Below are 23,812 nucleotides of genomic sequence, written 5' to 3'. Positions count from 1 at the left end.
CAAAGGCCAAAGAATCTAAAGAGCTCTTAAGTGCGCTATCTGCTCCTTAATCTAACCTTTAGAAACACGCCAAGCACGAAAGGAATTGTGAGGCAGCTATTGTTGGGGACGTTTTGTGTGTTTAAGGGACACTCAGGTGCTTTGTTGACACCAGGACATTTATACTGTGTTTTTCCAGGTGAGTCCCAGTTACTGAGAGCAACACCCACTTCACAGGCAGCTATGTTTAGATTCTTCTTCTGTTTTGTTTTAAGATTTTTTTTTCTTTTTTGCTTTATTTGTGGACCAAGCCAACCCCCGGAGCTATGACAGTGTTTAAGAATGTTTCCTCAGGAGTGGTATTGGTCCTACTTTTTGCTGACCTAAGGGGCATAGACTTTATCAGACAACCTAGGTGTGCAGGTAGGAGCCTTGTGCTTGGCTGAGGTCCCTGAACCCCAGGAGCCTGTTGCCAGCTTCAGTGGGAGGGGGGCAGAAACTGACAGCCAGGGTTCGAACCTTTGACTGTCTGTCAGTTTCTAGCTGCTGCTTTGGAGGGATCTTTGCTTTTCTGTCCCTGTTTTGTAACCATTCCTTCTGGTTTGGGTTGTGATCAGTTCATGAACCGTGTGGGATTGGGAAGAGGCCCTTCACCACAGACCCGTTGAAAAGTCACATGTGGAAGCCAACACCTGCTCTCTTAGCTGTGAGGTGCTCCTGGTGTGGGGCGTGCTTTGAGGAACACTGGTAGGGAGGAATGAGACTGGGACAGCAGGGTTAAGAGTTCAAAGCCAGCCTTAGCAAAATAGTAAATTTGAGGCTAGCCTGAGCTACACAGGACAATGTCTCAAAAACAAACAAACAAAAAAAAAAAAAAAACAAGAAAACAGGATGGAAGGACAAAAGAAAAGCCGGGAGAAGGGCAAGGCCAACAAATCTCTGTTTTCAAAGACCAGCCTGTGTGTATTGTAACAGTGTTTCAAAGACTCTTAGAACAAGTTTGGCTCCATCTTAGTTCTCAAAGGCCCCAGTCTCCAAGATACATGTATTCCCAAGCCGGTCTGTCAGCCTCTCTCCTTCATGAAGATGAGCCCAGGCATTCTTCAACTACATGGCCTGGCTCCTTTCCAGAATCTGCCCATACCGTAGCAAAGAAGCCAACAGCCTGTTTGTAGTTTGGATTATACTGTGGGTTGGGGAGACAGTGACCTAATGAAACAGAGTTCCACAGTCGGTAAGGAAACAAGCAAGCAATGGATAAAAGCAGGAGTCCAGCGCCAGCTGGGAATTACTTCTTAAAGACGGACTCCCTGGTGTGCGGTCCACCAGGATGGCCGCAGGACCCTTGCTTTACTGAATGACACAACAGGAGCCTCTTTCCCCCCTGGGAAGAGCGGAAAGCTGCTTTGGGGGGGGGGGCCCTTTGAGAGTGCTGAATGAGCTAATACAGGACACATTGTCTGCTGAGCCGGCAGAGGTTTCCAGCAAAAATTTTTATCATTCCGTGGACTGATTGTACTTGCCTGGAATAAGGAAGAAAATGTTTGAGGCCTCTCAAGGGCATTTGATGAATCCAACTCTAATTTAAAGGGACTAATAGATTATTGATTTAAGCAGGGTGACCATGAGCAGATCAATGGCTAGGCCATCTGTATCCACCTTAAATACCAAAGGTGCCCAGTGAAAGGGGATCCACCTTAAATACCAAAAACTGTCCCTGGAAGGAGAGCTACCTCCTTCTCCGCCCCCCCCCCAAGAGTCCCACCTCTTTGTGAGAGGGAGGGAGGCAGGAAGAGGAACTCTAATAAACTTCGCCAGAGTGTGTTTATGCTACATTGCTAAAGACCGAGTGATTCCATTGAACAAAGCCTCCGAGTCTTTTATCTTGGTGCCGCATCCTGGTTTCCATTCTTGAACACGCCTTGGAATGTTTGCCTTCCGCCAACTTTGTTGCTACTGAAATCTGAAATTTTCATTTTATTCCCTTTGGTTTTATGGCACTTTAAGCACTGTAGGTAACATAGAAGAGATATAAGACCACACACTACAGAAAAATATACAGGGTTTTTTTTTTCCAGTACTGGGGATTCAACCCATGGACTCGTGTATGCTAGGCAAATGCCCTCCCTCTTTAAAATGTTTGGGGATTTTTGATATCTCCAAGCCTCGCCGTGGTCTTTACTATGTCTCACGCTTCTTGCGATTAGCTCATTCCCCATTTTGCTTCCTCACTGGGAAGATAAGACGCTGGGTTCCTTCAGTACAGGTATTTGAAGTGACACATTTATGGAAATTGCCACCCACTTTCGAAACTCGGGGCATGGCTGTGACAGCTGAGTCCGGCCCTGACAGGACTCTATTTACTCCAATCATAGAGCTGCCAGAGGAGGTGTTCCACAGAAGTTCATGTCTCCCTCACGTGAGGAAGAGAGTGTGAGCGAACGGTGGCTCTGGAGACCTGTTGGTTCTTATGGGGAAACCAGAAACATGCCCATCAGCCCAGCCTGAAGATGGGCATTGGAGGATGGCTGTGAATGTGGACAGACTTTCCAGAAGTCAGTTTACCAGCCTGAATTAAACCCTAACAAAATCATGTTGAGACACAATCTCTATTCAATTTCATGATTACAGTTCCGAGCATTGATCCCAAAGAAAGAGACGGAAACACACTGAGACTGGCCGTGAAGATGGTCATTGCAGGAAAAGTACTAAGAAGGAGCTCGAGCCATGATGCCATAAACCAAACTGTGCCCCGGTCTCAGTAGAATTCCACTTCAGTAAGCAAGCAAAGGCATTTGCATGCAGGGAAAGAAGTCTGGCCAGGATGTCCCAGAAGCACAAGGGGGTGTCTAAACGAAGAGACTGTGAGAGAGGCATGTGCGCACGCACGCCTGAACTCTGTTACAATGTTGTGAAGATAGATGTGTTCATTTCAATAAGTACTGTTTTCTTGTGGATGCCATGATCTCTTCCCAGCTTTCAGAGGGACACTCAGAAGTGTGAGGGTGCCTTCCCTTTAGGGCTTGAGTGTGGTAAGTCTTCGAGACTTCTCAAGCCAGCCCCTCCCTGTCTGCTGGACTCCTGGCATCATTCACTACCTTTTCCTGAGCCAGGGCTTCCCTGTGCCAGAAAAGGACAAGACTGATGTCTTCATCACTGTCCTCGGATCTAACCTGTAAAGACCAGAGTGGATTTATCTACTGGGGCCCTAATGATTTTATTCCAAGATTCTCATGAATTATGAAAATACTATAATTCTAGTTGATTCCGTTCCAAAGGGCTAATTAGTTTTTTAAGGAAGAAATGAGCGTAAGAGTGCTTTTTGATTTCAGATTTTATCACTTTACTGCTTCAAAGAGCACTTAGTATTTGAAAAGAGAAAAAAAAAGGGGGGGAAAGTTCATGAATTAGTTCAACCAGTGTTCATTGATTATCTGCTCTATAGGAAGAACCCGAGTCTTGGCTCACATCTGTGAACTCTGCTGATGGGATTTCTGGCTCACAAAGATGTGTGTATGTGTGTGTTTGTGGGGGGGGATTCTAAAATATGAAGTTGTACATTCTAAATTTTGTCAACAGTTAAAAATTTATAGAAAATAAGATAAAATAACAGGACACCGTGACCAGGGATAAGGAGGGGCCATTTTGTTCTCTTTCTGTCATTTGGATTTGTGCCGGGGATTGATCCCGTGATGTCATGCATGCCAAGCAAAGTCTACAGCTGAGCGACCCTCCCTTCCACAGCAAGGACTCTTCAGAGAAGCCAACTCTGTGAGAGGAGCACTTCCTCTGAGATCTAAGAGATAAATAATAGCCACGCCTGGATGGTCTTGGGGTTTGTAGGCGGGGGGAAATGGTCAGTATAGGTATTTGCTCACCTGTCTGGGACAGGGTCTGGCTATGCTCCAAGCCTAGCCTAGAGCTCCTGGCATCGGGCCTCTGCCTTCCCTTCGTGGCTGGAGCTATAGGCCCAGCTACAGAGCCAGTCTTCGCATTGCTCTTTGAGTTTGTCTTGTTTAAAAGGCGAACCGTAAGCAATTATTTAGAACTCAACCAATGAGGGAGCCATGCAAGATGAGCTCACTGAGGGAGGACGTGTCTTGAAAAGCCCCCTGAAGAGCATGGTAAGAACTCTGACCTCAGTCGTGACTGTCGGAGGCCCCCGTAGGCAGGTGACAGGTTAATTTTAACCTTTGAATAATTATCTTGACGGCACCAATGCAAGGGTGGAGAGTGCAGACTCGGAGCTGGGGAAGACTCTGCTGCAGCTGAGAATGTTGGGCCCAGTGTGAGAGCTTCCAACTGAGACAGCCATGGGGTTAGCAGCAGGCGCAGCCAGTGGAGGAACTTGGGTGCTGTAAGTAAGGCTACAGAAGAAGCTAGCCAGGAACTTGCCTCACTGGCACAATTACGAACGGTGTAACAACTAGAATCTAGATAACCTTTGGAAATACTCTGTGCCTTGTAAAGTGATTTGGAGGCTGGAAGCTTCTGGAACACCATTTGACTCCTTTCGATTGTCCTCTTCGTATTTATGGGCTCTGTGTGCCTGCAGGAAGCAAGGGCCAGTTCCTGCTCTGACTTTGGTGGGAGAACATTCTGCTCCAAGCTTCACAAATTTCCGTCTCAGTGGAGTTTGAGCTGTTGGATAATGAAAACGGGGATCGTGAGGTTTCTAGTCTGGAATCAAAAGCTAGGCTTGGTGGCATATGACTATGCCATAACATCAGGGAAACAGTGGCAGAAGAACTGGGAGTTTGAGGTTGGTCTGGCCTATAATAATAATCCACTTTCCTAAAATAAATAAATATATACATTCATGTCCAGAATACAGATGTTCACAAGTTAGAAGTTACTTAAGTGTGACCTCCTCCATCTCCAGCACGAACACCAACCTAGGGCTTTATCGAAATGTACCTTTTGATTGTTCCAAGCTGGCAGCTGCACTTTCTAAGCTCAGGGTTGCTGGTGCTGCAGGGTCAGGGCCAGCTCAAAGCAGTGCAGGCTTCCCAAAGCCATGATTTTTACCCATTATGGCTCCATGGCAAAAGCTCGGCCACATATACCTGCAGCACTGGGCTTTGACTTCAACACTTCTTTATTTTGTTGTAATGAACAGACAAACAAACAAACAAATCATTTTTGGTTGCGTGAGTAATAGCATCAAACAATACACCCACGACTAGATAAAGGAAAGCCAGGGGAAACAGAAGAGAGATCCAGGGCTTGTCCAAAGGGCTGACTTTGGACTTTGGTTCCACCCTCTCCCTGCTGGTCTTGGACAAGGCTCTCTGCCTGAAGGACCTGTGTTGAATTTCTGTTTCTCCTGGGTCACTTGGGATCCCTCGCCCTCATGGTGCCTGCGAACTTCAAATTAGATACATGTGAGGTTGCTTTTGCAGGGGTCCTTCAGCAACAGCCCTCGGGGGCCGGCAACTAGGACAACTGCTTCTGTGGGCTTAATCCTGCTAGGGTTATGGCTTAAGCTTGGAGCCGAGATGTTGGAAGTGATTGGGGAAAGCCTAAAGGAACTGAAATGTGTTTTCTCTTGTTTCCCCTCCCTCCCTTCTCTACCTCAGCAATTGAGACACAGAGTACCAGCTCTGAGGAGCTCGTCCCGAGCCCACCATCTCCACTTCCTCCTCCTCGGGTCTACAAGCCCTGCTTCGTCTGCCAGGACAAGTCATCGGGGTACCACTATGGCGTCAGTGCCTGTGAGGGCTGCAAGGTGAGTAACCCAGTGCCTCAACACCTCCTTTTCCCTTGGCACCAGTATGGCGTCTGTGCCTTGAGGGGTACAAGGTGAGTTACCCCAGTGCCTCAGCTCCTCATTTCCCCCTAGCTCTCATGATGTGACCTCCCCCTTTCCAGAAGCTAGCCTGACAGCTACAGCATCACCTCCAGCTGGGCTGTAGCTTGGCTGCATCTCATGGTTCCTGTCACCTGCTTTCGTGTCTCTAGTTTAAAGTTCAGAAATGTCTGTAAATGAGTGACTGTGGCCAAACAGTCCTGGACCTTTAAAATGCGCCACCACCACCCCCTGCCCCGGCTCTGCCAAGTTCTTTCTTGCTAAGAACCTTTTGAAGGAGTCCTAAGCAGCATGTCTCTGTTTCTCTTGGGACATGCCATCTGGTGTCTTTGTACTTCTATTTTATTTTTAAATATATGACTGACAGTCCACAGAAACAACTTGCAGAGAGCCAAGGTTGAAATTGGGATTTATCTCCTGGCTGCCTCCCTCAGCCCCGTGGCCTTTGAATTACGCTTTGATTCTCAGCTTGTACAGACTTGCTACTGTCGATGCACTGTAAATTCAGCGAAGCTGGATTAAAGCTCCTGACCACAGAACCCTGGAGGCTGAACACGTGTCAGACAGGAGATGGCTGCTTTGAATCAGGCTAGATAACGATTATCAAGCCCAAGAGGCATAGCTGAGTGAAAAGAGGTCCTTGTGATCTTGAGACACCAAAAGAGACTCAGAGGCAGATGCGACGTATCCACAGAAATGTCTCCAAGGAACCGTGTTGTCTTGAGTCAGCCCTTCCCTAGATATGGAGCTGCTATCTAGTTCTCTCTGGCTGTTCAGGTGTGGTGTTTTATATCTAGACTGCACGATTCGCCTAGATTGTTAAGGTGCTAGGATAACTTTACAGGCTCTGTGGCATGGGGCTTATCAACACAAGCAGTTTCTGCGCTTCTTGGTCAGACACCATTGGTTAGTGCGTCAGTGATGGCTCAGTGTCTTCATGGCACAGCCCTTTTCCGTAGCTCACAGATCTGTGAAAGAAGTACACAAGGTGTCCAGAGCAACATGCCGAGAGCCAGATCAGCCAGGGCTCAGCCTAGCGTCAACAGGTCACAAGACCCTTTATGGGAGCAGCTCTGAGGAGCTGTCTCAAGAAGTGGCTCTGGGGTGGGAGCCCCTGGCTTGTAGTCTATTTGCTTTCCCATATGAGCAGTACGGGCCCTGCTCTCCTCCTCAGTCCTCCCAGAATGGGTGCTTAATGGCATAGGATGAACAAACGTGTAAATATCACTCACTCCCACAAAGCAAGGACAAGAGTTTCCTCCTTTTATCAATCATTTTAAGAACCATGATATTTTACCGTGTAAAACCAGTTTTGGAAGATGCACGTTAAGAGTCCTGCTCTCCCTGGGAATGGGAGAGCTGCTTTCGAGTGACTCTCTTCCCTTCTGTCATTGCCATGGTGGCCGCTGGCACTGGCTAAACACTTGTACTCATACACCTGCATCCTAGTGCTCACCGTAGCTGGATCCGTGTAAACACCCCTAACATTTGAGGGCTTCCGTGGAAAGCTGGGGCAGTCTGTCCACTTGTGGCATAATAAGAAAACAGCTCAGTCTGTGATGGTCATTTGAAAGGTAAGCGAAGAGATACTTATTTATTTGCTATGTAGTTATTAGACAGGGTTGTTGCAAGGAGCTGCTTGTTCATTCCCGGCTGCTTAACCCCAAGATAATCACACAGAAACCATATTATTTAAAAAACACTGCTTGGCCAATTACTTAATCATATTGCTAGCTAGTTCTTACATCTAGAATTAACCCATCTACATTATTTTATATTTTACTATGAGGCTCGTGGCCTACCAGCAAGGTCCTGGCATCTGTCTCCAGCAGGGCTACATGGCTTCTCTCTGACTCTGCCTTCTTTCTACCAGCATTCAGTTTAGTTTTCCCCACCTAGCTCTGTTCCCCTATTGGTCTGCTATAGGCCCAAAGCAGTTCCTTTATTAACCGATGATATTCACAGCATACAGAGGGGAATCCTGCATCACCTCCCCTTTTCTATTTAAATATAAAAGTAAGGTTTTAACTTTAACATAGTAAAATAACACATAAAAAACAAGTATCAAACAAGAATTACATTTACAATATTTATATTTATATCTTCGATGCCCATATTTCTCTTGAAGCAATTGTTGCTGCCAGGAGCAGATGTATCTCTGTCATAAAAAATCCTAACTTCTTAAAACATTTTAAATACCATATTATGTGGTCTTTGAAAGGTTTGAAGAATGCCTATCTGTCTGAAATACATCTCTGTACATCTAGAAAATCTAACTAACATGACTACAAGCTTGAGTATTATAGATAATTAGCTATTAACATGTATTCCTTAATTATACATTACATTTTTAAAATGAGCTGCACAAACACAATACCTTAATCAAGAGCAGAAATATACATATAACAAAATTGACCTTAATTTGTATCAATAAACCAAGATCCATACCGACGTAAATCTCTATATCATATCCCCCTTTGAATGTAAAAGAACATTTATAAACAATATTTGGAAATATGGGCATAGTTATTCTCCAATCTGCTTCTTGCTGTTTATTGGGTCAAGAAAGTTTTTGAAAGGTATTCAAGGCAACCTTTCAGGGGGTCTTGGTCCATAAAACCATATGAATCTGAAAGCAACCTACAGATTCTCATCCTCTGTGGAAACAAAAGAAGAACCTCTTTTCTAAAGGAACATATCCTTAGACTCAAATTTTGAATTCAAGATACTTTTAAAATATAAATGTTGGCTTAGCTTAGCAGTTTCTAGAATCAAATGTCTCTCTGTAGTCAAGAAATTCAAAGATAACACAATAATATACATAATCTAAATTCTCTGAATTTTTCATCTTTACGTGGCTTGTTTTTACTCTATTGCTTTTTCAATAAGTTTAATATTTATTTTATTATCTTTACTCCATTAATCTATGACTGTCTATACTCTGTCTCTTTAAAGACTTTGTTTTATTTTTTTAAATAAGACATTTACTTCTTTTTATAACTCCCTGTACTCTTTTTCTTTTCTCTCCCAAGCCTACATACCTTTATCCATTACTGTGACCCATTTAGAGGCCTTTTATGTCTGAATCTCTCCTATTGTGTATTTGCAATTCTTTACTGTCTTGACACTATATATATATATATTATTTATTTATTAAAGATTTCTGTCTCTTCCCCACCGCCGCCTCCCCTTTCCCTCCCCCTCCCCCAATCAAGTCCCCCTCCCTCGTCAGCCCAAAGAGCAATCAGGGTTCCCTGCCCTGTGGGAAGTCCAAGGACCACCCACCTCCATCCAGGTCTAGTAAAGTGAGCATCCAAACTGCCTAGGCTCCCACAAAGCCAATACATGCAGTAGGATCAAAAACCCATTGCCATTGTTCTTGAGTTCTCAGTAGTCCTCATTGTCCGCTATGTTCAGCAAGACTGGTTTTATCCCAAGCTTTTTCAGACCCAGGCCAGCTGGCCTTGGTGAGTTCCCGATAGAACATCCCCATTGTCTCAGTGTGGGGGTGTACCCCTCACGGTCCTGAGTTCCTTGCTCCTGCTCTCTCTCCTTCTGCTCCTGATTTGGACCTTGAGATTTCAGTCCGGTGCTCCAATGTGGGTCTCTGTCTCTGTCTTCTTTCATCGCCTGATGAAGGTTAATATTCAGGAGGATGTCTATATGTTTTTCTTTGGGTTCTCCTTCTTATTTAGCTTCTCTAAGATCCCGAATTATAGGCTCAATGTCCTTTATTTGTGGCTAGAAACCAAATATGAGTGAGTACATCCCATGTTCCTCTTTTTGGGTCTGGCTTACCTCACTCAGGATAGTGTTTTCTATTTCCATCCATTTGCCTGCAAACTTCAAGAAGCTTGACAAACTTTTAAAATGCTAAGCAGCTTGGTTGCAGCAGCTCTGGATGCTGGCTCCACTTCTCCCCACTTTCAAAATGGTGGAGGTACCATTACTGCCAGCTCTGGGATTAACAGGTAGGAGCCACGCACTCCTAGCAGTCCTGATCCTGCATCCTGCCTAAGCAGGGATCACTGAGCTGCGGGCATGGTCTCAGCTACTTTCCCAAGTGGGCATACAAGCACCAGGGCCCAAAAACCCCACTCAAGTGCTCCATAGCCAGATTTCCAGAAAGAGTAAGGGTTTGCACCAGCAGCACAGCCCAGAAAGCTGGCATTTCAGAACCATGGCTTTGTTTTCTGCTACCGCTGAATCAGGAAAACCTCTCTTAAAGAGGCTGTGGAATGCCACCAGCAAATAGCAAGAAGCTGTGTTAGACTCTGTATTTTTGTGTTTAGCATTCATTTTTAAGCTTGTTCAGGTTTTATGTGGATTTTAGTTCACCACGTTGGCGCACCAATTTGTTGCAAGGAGCCGCTTGTTCACTCTGGCCACTTAGCCCCAAAATGACCAAACAGAAACTATATTATTTAAAACACTGCTTTGCCAGTTACTTAAGCATATTGCTAGCTAGTTCTTACATCTAGAATTAACCCATCTACATTATTTTATATTTTACTATGAGGCTCGTGGCCTACCAGCAAGGTCCTGGCATCTGTCTCCAGCAGGACTACATGGCTTCTCTCTGACTCTGCCTCCTTTCTCCCAGCATTCAGTTTAGTTTTCCCCACCTAGCTCTGTTCCCCTATAGCTCTGCTATAGGCCCAAAGTAGTTCCTTTATTAACCGATGATATTCACAGCATACAGAGGGGAATCCCACATCACAGAGTCTCACTATGTAGCCCAGGATAGCCTGGAACTCACAGTCACCCAGCTACCTCAATCTCCTGAGTGTCAGGATTAGACATTAGCTACCCCATCATCAAAAAACATGCCTCTTGCTTTCCAAACAATTTTCAGTTATCTCAAACCCCGAAATCTAAAGAAGGCGTGGCAGCTTCCTGCTTGCACTAAGGCCAGGAAGGACAGCACCAGGCTTGTCCTTTCTCCCTCAGGCAGATGCCCGACCTGCAGGGTAAGCAGTTTGAGGCACAAACTGTTCTCATCAGCCACTGCTCAGCTAATTCTCTGACCTCCTGTTTTACTGTGGAATTCTGACTCTCTTTAGGAAAAACCCCAACAAAAATAAACCCATGCCAGCACAAACAATTGATAAACTCAGTTAAGGGAACCTGAGTCTTGGTATGGGAAAGCCTTTCACTAGAACCATGATCTAGAGCAGGGCATGGAGTTCCCGGCATGAGTGGAATTGGAACACTGGGTTCTGGAGGTGGCTGGATGCTGGCTGGCTTTCCCCTGGTGGTAGGGGAAAACTTTCCCTGCATTTGAGCTGGCTGAGAAAACAGTGCAGAAATTGAGAGAAATGAAAACAGTGAGAAGGTAAAACAGTAATGTACCCTGAAAAAAAAAAAACAAAATATTTAAGTACAAAATACACTCTTACTGGCTATTTAGCACAGCAATATAGTCAGAGTCTGAAAACTAGAAAGCAGCATGGTTCTTTTTCGGGGAAAAATCTGTTAAAAGTCAGTGTTTATGTGAATTTATGGATTTTGATTTTACAAAAATAAGCTGTTACATTGTATACCCAATTTTAAATGGCTTTTTGTATTTAATTTTTTTTGTAGTCAAAACTTACCCAACTACATAGCTTCTTTGCTGATACAATTAATACAATTTCTGGTGGTTATATTATAAATTATCTAATTAGCCCCTGTTATCTAATAAGGCACTTCTGATTTGCATCTTTTATAAATAATACTTCATAGTCTTCGGTGTACCTGTGGATAACTTAGTAACAAAAGACAGTATGTCAGTGGTTTTATACACGTGGGTGTGTGAGCAAGGGTGTGTGGGGGTGGGGTGGGGTGACTGGGGATTGAACCTAAGGCCTTGTGCATACTAGGCAAGCCCTCTACCAGCTGACAAAATGCCCCTCCACCCTTCCTTTCGCTCCTAAGGCTTTGGATACAGGTAGACAATATCAGCTATGCTATTAAGCCTACAGGCTGGCCATGTTAGACCCTCTCCCTATTGACAGTAAGGTGATGGACTCGGTACAGCATCTCCTTTGAAGTCCCTCTGTTCAATTAGAGGTTTACAGGAAGGGGTGTGTGTGTGTGTGTGTGTGTGTGTGTGTGTATCGCTTTGACTACCAGCAACGGCACTATTGACCCCTGGTTGGTCTAGCTCTTCTCTGGTGACTATTCCAAATGGAGACTCTCTGCTTGGAAGTAGAATTTCCAAATAAAATCGAGAACATTCTCTCAAGAACTAACAGAGGGTCAGGGTGCAGCTCAGCTAGCACAGTTCAGTCCTAACACCGCGAAGCCCTAGATTCCATCACTAGCACTGTTTAAACTTGGCTCTGTGGAACCTGCCTGTTCACTCAGGAGGGGGAGGCAGGAGGACCAAAGTCACCCTGGGCTACATGGAGATATTTGAGACCCTGCTTCAAAATAAATAAAGCAATGCCAGGAGTGGCTTCTGCCATGTCTTGCCGGTGATCTTACCATTATTGGTTAAAAAACAGAAAACAACTAAAACCCTCCATCTTCCAAGGGACCAGGTGGCAGTGATGGCCACCACAGCAGACATGATGATGGGCAGAACTTAATGAATGGGTGTGTTTCACCTCTGGGACAGTCAGTGGCTGCCATGTTGATACAACATCACCACGGCAACAAAGCCACTGGACACACCCTTGGGATGTCCCTTTAGGGGACTTCCAGTAGAGTGACATGTTTTCCAGGGCATAGAGAGAACAAGATGTGAAAGTGTGGTTAGTCAAAGGTTTGGCAATATAAAATCATAAAAGAATATTATAAACGAAATGATAACCTAGAGGTACTGAGGACTTCTGGGACTCACTCAGCACGTGGGAAGCTGAAGCAGGAGGGTCCTGAATTTGAGGCCAGCTACAGGCACCTAGTGATACCCCGTGTCACATCTAACATATATATTACATATTTATGATTTATGTACAATTTTGGCCTGAGTCATGTATTGTGTGTTGGTTTTGCTCTTTTGGCTTTATAGGGGGCCCGTCAATCATCTCCCAAGTAAATCACACACGGAGGCTTATTCTTAGTTCACAATGCCCGGGCTTAGCGTGGTTTGTTTCTTACCAGCTTTTCTTAATCTAAATTATCCTATTTTTTTTTTTGCCTCTGGGCTTTTACTTTCTTACTTCTGTATATCTTGTTGTCTGTCTTATTCCATGACTGGCTGGGTGACTGGGTAGCTGGACCCTGATGTCCTCCTGTCCTTGTCCTTACTCCCCAAATTTTTCATTCTATTTATCCTCTCTTCCTACCAGCCCCACATAACCTTGCTTCTGCCTTGCTATTGGCTGTTCAACTCTTTATTAGACCATCAGGTGTTTTAGACAGGCACAGTAACACAGCTTCACAGAGTTAAACAAATGCAGCGTAAACAAAGTTCACACCCCTGAAATTAATATTCCCCAACATTATCCTTCTATGATTAACTTTCTGAGTATAATCTACAGGGAGAATTCCAGGAACCAAACCCCAGCTAGGCTACCTCTGGCTTGATGGCCACAGACCAGCATGTACGTGACATGGCCTGCCGTCTCCACACTGGGAAGAAAATGGAATGGGGTAATTACTTTTCTAGTCACTGTGATTGAAAACCTGACCACAAAGGGACATCAACGGCAGAGAGGTTTCTCTCCCAACCATTTGAGGGCCCAGTACATCTCTGTTCACATCTCAGTCGATCAGGAAGCAGAGAAAGGGGTACGCTGGCCCTCCGCTGGCTTCCATCTTTCTCTTTAGGACTGAGTCTGGATCCACAACCCATGGAGCCACACTTTCCAGCAGGGCTCCCCCTTGGTTAACCCTCTCTGGAGTCAGCATCAGAAATGTACCCAAAAGGTGTGCTTCATCAGTGCCCTGGGTGCTTATTTTTGGTTTGTCAAGACAGGGTTTCTCTGTGTATCTCTGGCTGTCCTGGAACTTGCTTTATAGACCAGGCTGGCCTTGAACTCACAGAGATCCACCTGCTTCCACCTCCCTGAGTGCTGGGATTAGAAGCATGCGCCCCCCACTGCCCAGTTAGTGTTTCTTAATCTAACAATGAAAAATTTTCCATGATAAAGAGACATGTAATCTTTACCACAGTGTTACTGGGAACATGAAATCATTTCCCATGGAGAGAGCATGTGTACCACATAGAATCTTCTAAGGACTGTACACACTTAATTCCTGTGGACTCAGAATGTGGAACGGTACCTGATGCCTTCTACCGTACACACTTAATTCCCATGTAGGTAGCAGAGTGAGTAATAGCTGATATATACTAAGCATCATTGTGCTCTTAATCCCTAGGTACACACCATATATTATGGAATAGTGCCCGACACCAATGACACATCGTACATTCTTCAAATGTACTCAGCATGCTATAGGACGCAGCACGCTTAGTTCCTGCTCATCTTCTCATTAACTTGAGCAGAGCTACTACACACAGGAAGGTGGCTTCAGCTCCAGTGTTAGCCCGCCACTGATAATGCTCTTACAGCATTTCCTCTCGTTCCTTTGAACAAAAGTAAACACGGCCTATTTCCTTCACGACTCAGACAACGACCCAATCCCAAATCCACCTGGGTTGCCGAAGACCCGGGGTGGCAAGCTGCTCCTATGGAGAGCCCTATGGTAGGTATTTTCGGCTTTGTAGATGTAAGTCCTCCGTCATGATGACTCAGTCCCGCTCCTCCAGCCAGCCACGGTAAGACGAGGCATAGAACAGGGATGGCACTGCGCCAACTGCTTCACTTATAAAGATCAAACAGCAGCCCAGGTGTCCTGCGCTGTTCTTCCCTGACTCCTGCCACAGCGCTTAGTGGCACGTCCCTTCTCACAGCCTAGACCTCTAAAGCTGAAGAGAGCAGGCCGAACTGCCCTGCCGCATGAACGGTCGGCGTCTTCCTGTGCAAGAGTTCCAGCCGCTCACCTCGTCGTCATGGGAACCCGCGGCTTGCTTCTCTTTGAGTTCCTCTCTATATCGCCCTGCGATCGGGTCGCTGCTGTATCCACGTTTCCTCCTGCTCAGCCCCAGTGCTTTGTGCCTGACTGGACAGTTATCACCGGTGCAGTTCTGGGAGGGTGTTTCTCTGATGGCCAGGCTAAGGTCAGTCATTCTAACGCGGGCTTTCTCACGTGACCCTGATTCTGCTGGGATTCATGTCCTTTTCCTGTCGCCATGTTGCCCTACCCATTAGGCTCAGCTCTGTTGCTCACAAGTGGTGGGTGAGCTCTTAGAGATAAGCTCACCACAGATAGGCAAATGCTTTTCTTCATTTATTTACTGTAGGCAGAGGTTTCCACCTATGTATGCGTATTGAGTTTACCTAACGGCTTCCCACACATAAGTCAGCGTCAGCTTCTAGGCCACTAGCAGCCCAAAGCGGAGAAATCATGGACCAGGCCCCAGAAGCCTCAGTGAAATCTTTTCCAAGAGCCCTGAAGTTACACTGGTGACCCTCCATTTAAGGCAGCTTGTAAGTCTTTAGACCTCATGAACCACACTCCTTCAATCCCTTCAAGCTGATTGTGTCGTTTTTACATTTGCATCCCTTTATCCATCTATTTATTCGTTGATCGATCGATATTCCATTATTTCATTTCTCATTTGTATTGCCTCATCAGAGAGGAGCCCGGCTGTTCCTGGCAGAACACTGAGTCCCAGGGAGTTTCGCACTCAGGAGAGGAATGCGTGCTCATCGCTGGGAGCTTCGGTTAAGGACTTAAGTGTGCTTTGTGGCATTGTGCAGACACAGTCTTTTTGCCTTAATTGGCACTGATAAGCACTAAATTGTTTGGACGATATTTTTAGAGTTCACCACACTGAATGTTAACCTCTATATGTGGCTTTGCCTCAGCATGGACCGCCAAGAATAACAGAATATTACTAAAGGTGGCTACAAACCCAGGACTGGGTCTGTGTACTATGCTAGGCCAGGAAGCCTGCCTTTATAAGTTTATCTAGTTAGGTGACAAATTGAACCTAATTATATAGGGTGCTAGACACATTCAGGCAAACTTTTATACAAGTTTATACACATCCTGAGGGACTTCAGTGGCCAAAGTCCAGTTAATTTTCTTAGGAAGTCCTTCCTTCCATGTCAGAAACCTAAACTATCACCATAAGAGCTATCTTCTCTGATGTCTTTAAAACCCAACCCTTCAGAACTGGGAACTGGAATGATGTACTTATAGGCACACTTACAGGCACTCTGGGCTCTCAGTGTGGAAAGAGAAATCTTAGCATTGAGATTCTACCACCAAATCCAGGGACATTGGACAGGCTCCATTCTCCAGCAGCAGTGACAGCAAAGTGGCAGATCTTCCCTTCTGTGGCTGCTCAAAGCTCTTCCTAATCTGAGGAATTATCTTAGGGTACTTCTGAAAGGCAGAAAAACCTGTCTTTTCTTCACCCCTCCCCCTTTTTCTGACATTATAGTAAACAGAAACTGGAGGGTGAGTTCTAAATCAAGGGACAACTCTGCCTTTCTTTCCTGCGCTGGCGAAAATAGATACCTTTGGCGGTCTTAAGGGGGTATACAGCTTTTGAATGGTTCAAAGTTGGAGAGCAGTGTTTATGTTTTCTCTGCTCGTTTTTTTCTTTCTTTATTTCTTTATTTATTAAAGATTTCTGTCTCTTCTCCGCCACCACCTCCCATATCCCTCCCTCACCCCCAATCAACTCCCCCTCTCTCATCAGCCTGAAGAGCAGACCGGGTTCCCTGCCCTGTGGGAAGTCCAAGGACCTCCCACTTCCTTCCAGGTCTAGTAAGGTGAGCATCCAAACTGCCTAGACTCCCACAGAGCCAGTATGTGCAGTAGGATCAAAACCAAGTGTCATTGTTCTTGACTTCTCAGCAGTCCTCATTGTCTGCTATGTTCAGCGAGTTTTATCCCATGCTTTTTCGAAGATAGCCAGGTCACTGGCATTGCTGTTATGGTAAACAAACTATAAAGATAGATCTTAGGTGACTGGTAAAAATGCCCACCTTTGTCACCCAGAAGAAGGATCCCCAGTGTGTGAACTTGTCCTGTTACTCTGAACCTCCCAGTGACATCTCAAAACCTAGTGCAGGAAGACCTGGATCCATTTTTTTTTAATTACCAAAGATCACTACTTGAGTTTCTGATTGAAAGCAGAGTCAGCTGTCAACAAAATGAGTTGCTTTCTCAGAATTTCTCCAGCAAATCATGTAGAAGGTGCCATGGCTCTGTGTTTCAGGTAGATCAAATGAACTCTCTCAAGAAACCCTGGAGATTGCATTTGGGAGCTGGGGAGATGCTCAGCCATTAGGAGCGCTTGCTGCTTTGGCAGAAGACCAGGGCTGGATTAATAATACTCACTTCAGGTGGTTCACAACTGTCTGTAATTCTAGCTCTAAGGGATCTGACATCTGACACCTTCTTCTTGTCTCTTTGCACACACACACACACACACACACCTACACATAAATAAAAGCAAAATCGTTTTAAGAATTACAATTTTCTCAGAAATGATAATATACTTTTGAGCTTTCGTTCAAAGAGTGGTAAGTCAGGATAGAAAGTATTTTCTTGGTAAGGAAGGTTCTTAGCCTTGTAGGTGATGCTCTGGCCTCTTTGGAAGCTGAGTCCTCTGGTCCTTTTCATTCTGGTCATTTTTTGACCATTCTCTTTCCACATCCCTTGAGGACCTGGATGAACAAGTATAAGAGGCCCAGCTACTAGAAGGTCTTCCTGTTTCTTTAGTGCCCCCCTTCTCTTTATGGGGAAGAGGCTGAGAATCCCTCTTCCCTGTTCACTGTTGCCCCTGTTCCACTACACACAGCAGAAACAATAAGCCTGCATTGTGTTTTCATAGCCTCTATGTCTCAGCAAACTCTTGAGTAAAGTAAAATGAAATTCACGTGGTTTAGTTAACAACAACAACAACAAATGCACTCCAAAGAATTTCCCTATGTCCTGTAACAGTCTGAAGTATGTATGTGTCCCTGGTTGGAAAACTCTCCTTCACACACTGACTAGAAATTCAGGCTCGGTGTTGAGCTTCACCTGAGCTGATCTATCAGCATCACTGATTCCAACCACCGGGATGGTGGAGAGAGCCAAGGCTAGGAATGTGCCTCTTAACCACCACTGGGCTAGAAATACCACACATCATTCGCTAGAACTGACCACATGACCAAAGGGATGATGAGAGAGTATGGGAGGGTAGTTTACTCATGCATCCAGGTCCAGGCTGCTTACTATGGAAAGGAATGAATGGCGATCCCGAGAGCTGCTGGTTTCTAGCGTGGGCCCTTTGTTTTGATTCTCTCACTTTTTATAAAATTGAAGAGGTAGCAGAATGGGGGCTTTCGTCCTCTACGTTATCAGTGAGGACACTAAGAGCTGGTTAGACCGTGTTCTGCCATGTGTCACCCTGACTTACCTGGAGATCTTCTGAAATGTGTCCTGTGGAAACCTCCTTGGACAGATTTCTGCCCTTAATCTTTTCCCTGAAACTCATTCAACTGTATTCTCCATGTGGCGCCTCCCAACATGCCCAGTGTAACGCTTTGCTCTTCTGACAGGCAGGGAAAATCTTACTCGGGTAGAGCTAAAACCTTCACGTTAGATTTTAATCTCAGTCTAGGAGGTGAAAATCACACCTAGACAGCATGACCCCAGGACCCTCAGAGGGCAAACTTTAGAGATTTTCAGATGGTTCTCGTTAGGATACAGAAGCCAGGGTTTCCTCTAGTGTTGGTAACAGGACACCAGGCGATACACTTCCTTTCTGTTTTCATAGCATGGCCGAAGCCTGTGTCCTTGATTAAAGATAAGTCCATATAATGATCACATAATGGAACTCAAACACCCTTCTAGATGCTTTCTGTCATTGAGCACCTCCTGTCAAAAACACTACTTTGGGGCTGGAGTATGTCCTCTGCTTCTTGTGAGCTATGTCATTTGGCAGCTGTGGCATCTGTTCCGTATTTTTCTGCCCCAGAAAGAAGATGGGACCTGCTACGTGGATTAGCAGCCCTGGAATGGGGAAGCGTTTGCTCTGTGGGCTCTAGAACTCACTCAGATCAGGCCTGGAGAGGGGCTTAATGATGTGTGCTCCGCCTGGGAGCACAATGCTGCTATTGTCTAAGGCAAAGAGGACCGTGGATGGGGGGGGGGGAGGCTGGCAGGCCTGCCCTTATTAGAGCCTCGTTCACGTTGGAAAGATTCCATTCCTCTGCTAGCAGCATCCTGCCCAGACTTCTGGCACCAATTCCGTGGCCAGCACTGTCGCCTCGGGCATTTTTGTTTGGATTGGTTTTGTTTTATTTCCAAAGCAGGGCTGCATCCGTTGTACAAGGTAAAGGTGTTTGTGCGAAGCTTGTCATCACCCCAGCCAAGGGAGGCAAGGTGGCCACCTTCCAGGGTGTCTGCTGCCTGTGACTGGTGTCAAAATGCAAGAAAACAAAGGGTCGAGTCTACTTCTCAGCTTGTCTTCTAAGGCTTCCAGGGTAGCAGCCTATCTCCTGGCCCAGGGTTTCCTGCAGTGCTTTACTGAAGACACAAACTGGTGGGTGCAAAATAGATACTCTAGTCAAGAGAAACAAAATCTTCTGTCGCTCTCTCGGCTCTGTTTCTCTATTGGAGAAAAGCAGATTGGAGTGTGTAAAACGCACTTCTTAGAGTCAGGAGTACTGGAGAGCCCTGCTGGAGGTGTGCAATGGGGAGGAGACGGGGTCTAGAGGGAGTTTCATAGTTGAACAGTGGCCAGATGATGTTGATTCTCCTCCATGTATTTAGACCTAAAAACACAGCTTCCTAAGTTCACAACTCTGCTGTCCAGTTCACACGGGCCTGGAAAGTCCCCCAGATCATGGAAACTGCCCTTGTTGTCCAAAGCCGGTGTAGGCTCCTTTGCTATCCCCAGGGAATGGATCTCTCTCTCTCTCTCTCTCTCTCTCTCTCTCTCTCTCTCTCTCTNCTCTGTGTGTGTGTGTGTGTGTGTGTGTGTGTGTGTGTGTGATGTCTGCAGGGGCCATGGGTGATCTATGTCTGGAGACCTCGGGAGTATACTCGGGTTGCATTTCATACCAAGTAATGCTTTGAGAACTATCGCTCTGCAATGTCCCAGAAACACAAAGAGCTAGTTTCAGCATGGCAGCACTTGAAGGAAAGTCCTGGTCTGTGACATTTCCACATTCCACAGGCATGTCCCGACACTGAGATGTTCTTCCACTGCTCCCAGCTCTGTTAGCCAGTTTATCAGGCCACACAGATTCTGCACAAGAATAATCAATGCTGTTACACAGCCAGCGCAAGTCTCTCTTTTATCACAGAATATAATTGGCTTAAAATATAAACCAATTTCTTCCCTTAGAGCCACACACAAGATGTTTGCCATTAGACAGTCCTCAGAATGGATAACCAGGAATCTGGTGATTTAACAAGCACGAGAAGTCTGTTTTAGTCTGTCTAGGGAAGTTCTTCCTTCCCTGTGTCTATCTGTTGTGGCTCTGGATCACAGATAGAGCCTCCTGATTCCCCACTACTTAGAGTATTGGAAAGAGCAGGCTGAGTATGGGAGCAACGTTAGAGACCTCCAAATACTCCCTGCTAAGTACATGTCACAGATAAAGAACCAGCCATGAGAACCTCTCAGAATCAGTCATGTTTAAGTACCCTGCTGTTATTTGACATTTTAGTAACTTACTTACTGAATAATAAAGCAGAACTTCTACTAAGGACATATGAGAAGCTTTCAATAAAAAAATTAAAAAAATGATTTAGCTGGATTTTTTGGGAACTATTTATCTTTGTAATTGTTGCTTCCTCTCATTCAAGTTTTCAAGCTATCGGGGGAGCAGTCACATATGTGTGGCTGTCTTTGACTCAAGCACTAGCAGAGACAGGTCCTCTCTTCTTCTGAAGGCCTTCTGTCTCCTGCATGCGAGCTGGTAAGATCTAACGCAGTTTCGAGGCCACCCCTTTCCCACAACGTCCTAGGCAGTGCAGTAGGCTCTCCTCTAGTGGGAAGTATGTCCATGATTGGTTAAATGTTGTAGTCATGGCACGCCCTACTGCCGAGACAGGCTTGTGATTGGTTAAATTTGGCACTTTATGGCTGGAATTGAGCCTCTGATTGCTTACTTGCCCTGATGTGCAGGCTCCAGGTGAAAATGAAGCCTGTGTCTGGCTAGTGTCTTAGCGTGTTAAGCTAAAACTTAAGCTGCAGAAATATGGCAGTGCAGAATCACAGTGACCCCTGTGCATTGTGTCTTGGCTAGGCACAGCCCTTCTCTCATATCACCTGCCCGCAAAGACCAGTCCTGGCACTGTAGAGTCACTGTCTCAGGCACTGAATGAGATGTCTGCTGTTTGGCTGTACTCCCCTCCCCATGCCTTGACACTGTTGCTATAGCTCGTCGGCTGCAGCCATTCCCAAGGTCCTACACCGCTCAGATGGAGAAGCGAAAGGTGAACTTACTGTGCCTTCAGAAGGAGAGCCTGCGCTGTAGATATCCAGAGAGCCACTGGGGTCGGTCCTTCTGTGCAGTCGCCCTCACTGCTACGGAAAACCTCTGAGGGGCTGGAGATATGGCTCAGATGGCAGTGAAGAGCACCAGCTGTTTGCAGAATATCTGAATTCAATCCCCAGCACCCACACGGTGGTTCGCAGCCATCTATAACCTCAATACCAGGGGTTCCACTGCCGTTTCTGGACTCTTCTGGCACTAGTCAGGAAAGCAGCGCACAGATATATATGCAGGCAGGACACCCATACCCATAAAATAAAAGTATATTAAAACCAAAAACAGAACAAAAAGAACAAACACAAACGGCTTTGAGACTTTATCCCTTAGCTTTGCCGTCTTTCATATCGTTCTTCTCTATAAACGTCTTCACAAACCCTGAGGCATAGCTCGTGAGACAAATTTAGGAATACCAGTCTGCTGGACCCAAAATGGTGATTATAACATATCTCTGTTTTTCAATAATTTCTTCTGCCTCTCTGGGGAACTCCTCAAGAATCCAATGAGAAGTCATCCCAGTCTTTACAAGAGAACCCATTCCCAGGGGCTGCTATGCTCTTCCGTGTGACTGGCCTGGGCACTCTTCATGGTATCATGGCAAGGGTGTGCTCTACTGGCCTCTTCCCGACGTGGAACTTCCGGTGTGGCACTTGCTATTAAGTATTTCTGTTGCCTCCTTCACCCCCATCTTTCTCCAGCAAATCGATACTATGACTTGAACATCAGACCTTTCCTCATCTCACTCGTCTCCACTGCCCTCTAAGTCCCTGCAGCAAAGCTTGGCGGGCTATGTCAGCAGATGCTTGTTGGATGAATCCATAATAGATAATACGTAAAATAGGCGGAAGAAAACCATCAGGGTTGCAGCATATCTGTGCATGGTCCAAGTTAGGTAGGACAAAGGCTAAGGAAGGGGCACATAAAGGAGACGGTTAGGACAATGTGCGCCAAGCCCGTCCCAGTAGAAAAGTAAGGAGAATGACAATTTCCATGCGTGTCCTTTGCCATACAGTGTTTGTCTTAGGGAGAATTCTCTGAATACTCAGGTGTTCCAGGAACACACCTGACGGCCACACAGCTCTGGGATTGGGGATGGTGGCCTAAGACCAGCACTTAGGTTCAGTTTGCCACTTGCCGAGGTGGCTTATTGGTGTTTTTTCAAAGGGGGCAATTTTAATTTTGTGATAGTTGAGCTTCTTGACGATTGAGATCACTTCTCACGTCCAGGTTGAACTGGCCTTGAACGTCTTTCCCCATTCCTTGTGTACGCCAGCGAGATGCCTGGGGTGGGCAGATGGTTTATAAGGCAGAGAGTGCTTTTCATTGCTCCAGATTCCTCTTCGGAGCGTTTCCCAAAAATCTATAATAAGGGCCCGAGGTAAAAGTGTATGTGATTAACGACTGACTGCTACGTCCTTCAGAGTGTCTCATTTCCCAGGTCTGTGTGTCCAACTGCCCATCCTGAAGGCGCATAACAATCCTTTCCCCATAGACTCTGGACTCCTAATTTAGAAGGCTCTTTCTGCCTCGTGGTCTCTTGGGCTGCTGAGACTGAGCTCGTCATCCTTCTAATTGGATCCCGAGAAGATGTTTTCACTGACAGGCTAGTGACCACAGAGCTATGACCAGAATGGCCAACAAGCCCCTTCATGGGTGTGGCATGGACTTGTTTACAGAATGGCATCTCCAGAGGCAAATATTACACAGTAGCCTAGGGGTTCTGAATCTGGGGTGCAGAGGACCACTTCAGCGGAAGCTACGTGTCCTCTTTTGTCGCCTTGGTAATCCCATAGTGTTCCTTCCGTCCACGTCAGTTGGCTAAAGCTCTCACTAACCCAGCCAGACTCCAAGAAGTGCGGCTGAGAGGCTCCTCTGACTGGGACGGCATGAGGGACACTTACATTTATCAGTTTCGTTTGGTGTTACAGTAGTGTGGATTGAACCCAGGAAACGTAGGAGCTGATGCAGACTGAGGCACGAGGCTTTCTATCATTTACTTGAAGGGCCTCAGGAGGACAGTGAAGCAGATTCTTAAGTTGGTAACTCAACTTAAGTTAGCAAGAGTTATCGACTCTGAACATAAAGAAACAGAGATCAGGGACAGGATCTTTCCTCATAGGTTTAGAGGAAGGGGAGAGTCTATGCCACGTGGCTGATGACTTGTCCATCCTGCATGCTCGCTCTCAGGCTGTCTGGTTCTTAGGCAGCAATGGGAGAAGAAAGAGGATTGAATTTTAAGGAAAAAGATGTGGGGGATGGGAAGCAGGGGCCCATTTAGTTAAGGACTACTCAGTAGTAGGCCCCTTATAGTTTGGAGTCTGCTGACCTGGGGCTTCCACACAGAATCCGCCATTGGAAAGGAGAGGGATGCACCTACAGATCAGCGTGACCTGAGCAGCCTCCGCTCTGGATGCAAAGCACCCACCCCACCTGAATTCTCACTGAGTTAAGTGGCACATGGTCATTTGGCCCTAGGAGAGGGTCGGGCAGAGTTTGCAGATAAATGAGGAGATGGGCCTGGTGG

At 45.9% G+C, this 23,812-nt stretch overlaps 1 protein-coding gene across 5 annotated transcripts in view; it reads left to right on the top strand.

Annotated features, from left to right (window-relative positions):
- Rarb (retinoic acid receptor beta) overlaps window positions 1-23,812 on the top strand; it is a 629,041-nt gene that overhangs the window by 509,916 nt on the left and 95,313 nt on the right. For 4 of the 5 annotated variants that reach the window (XM_050140562.1, XM_050140563.1, XM_050140565.1 and 1 more), the window contains one exon: window positions 5,559-5,707. In XM_050140562.1, the coding sequence (XP_049996519.1) occupies window positions 5,559-5,707 (149 nt within the window). Of the gene's footprint in view, window positions 1-5,245; window positions 5,364-5,558; window positions 5,708-23,812 lie in introns of those variants that run through there. The other variant, XM_050140564.1, reaches the window with a different exon arrangement.

Source organism: Alexandromys fortis, unplaced genomic scaffold, assembly GCF_014885135.2.
Source record: "Alexandromys fortis isolate MF-2015 unplaced genomic scaffold, M_Fortis_MF-2015_v1.1 scaffold_46, whole genome shotgun sequence".
NCBI lineage: Eukaryota > Metazoa > Chordata > Mammalia > Rodentia > Cricetidae > Alexandromys > Alexandromys fortis.
Note: the sequence above shows the minus strand (reverse complement) of the source record. Positions and strands in the feature narration are given on the sequence as shown.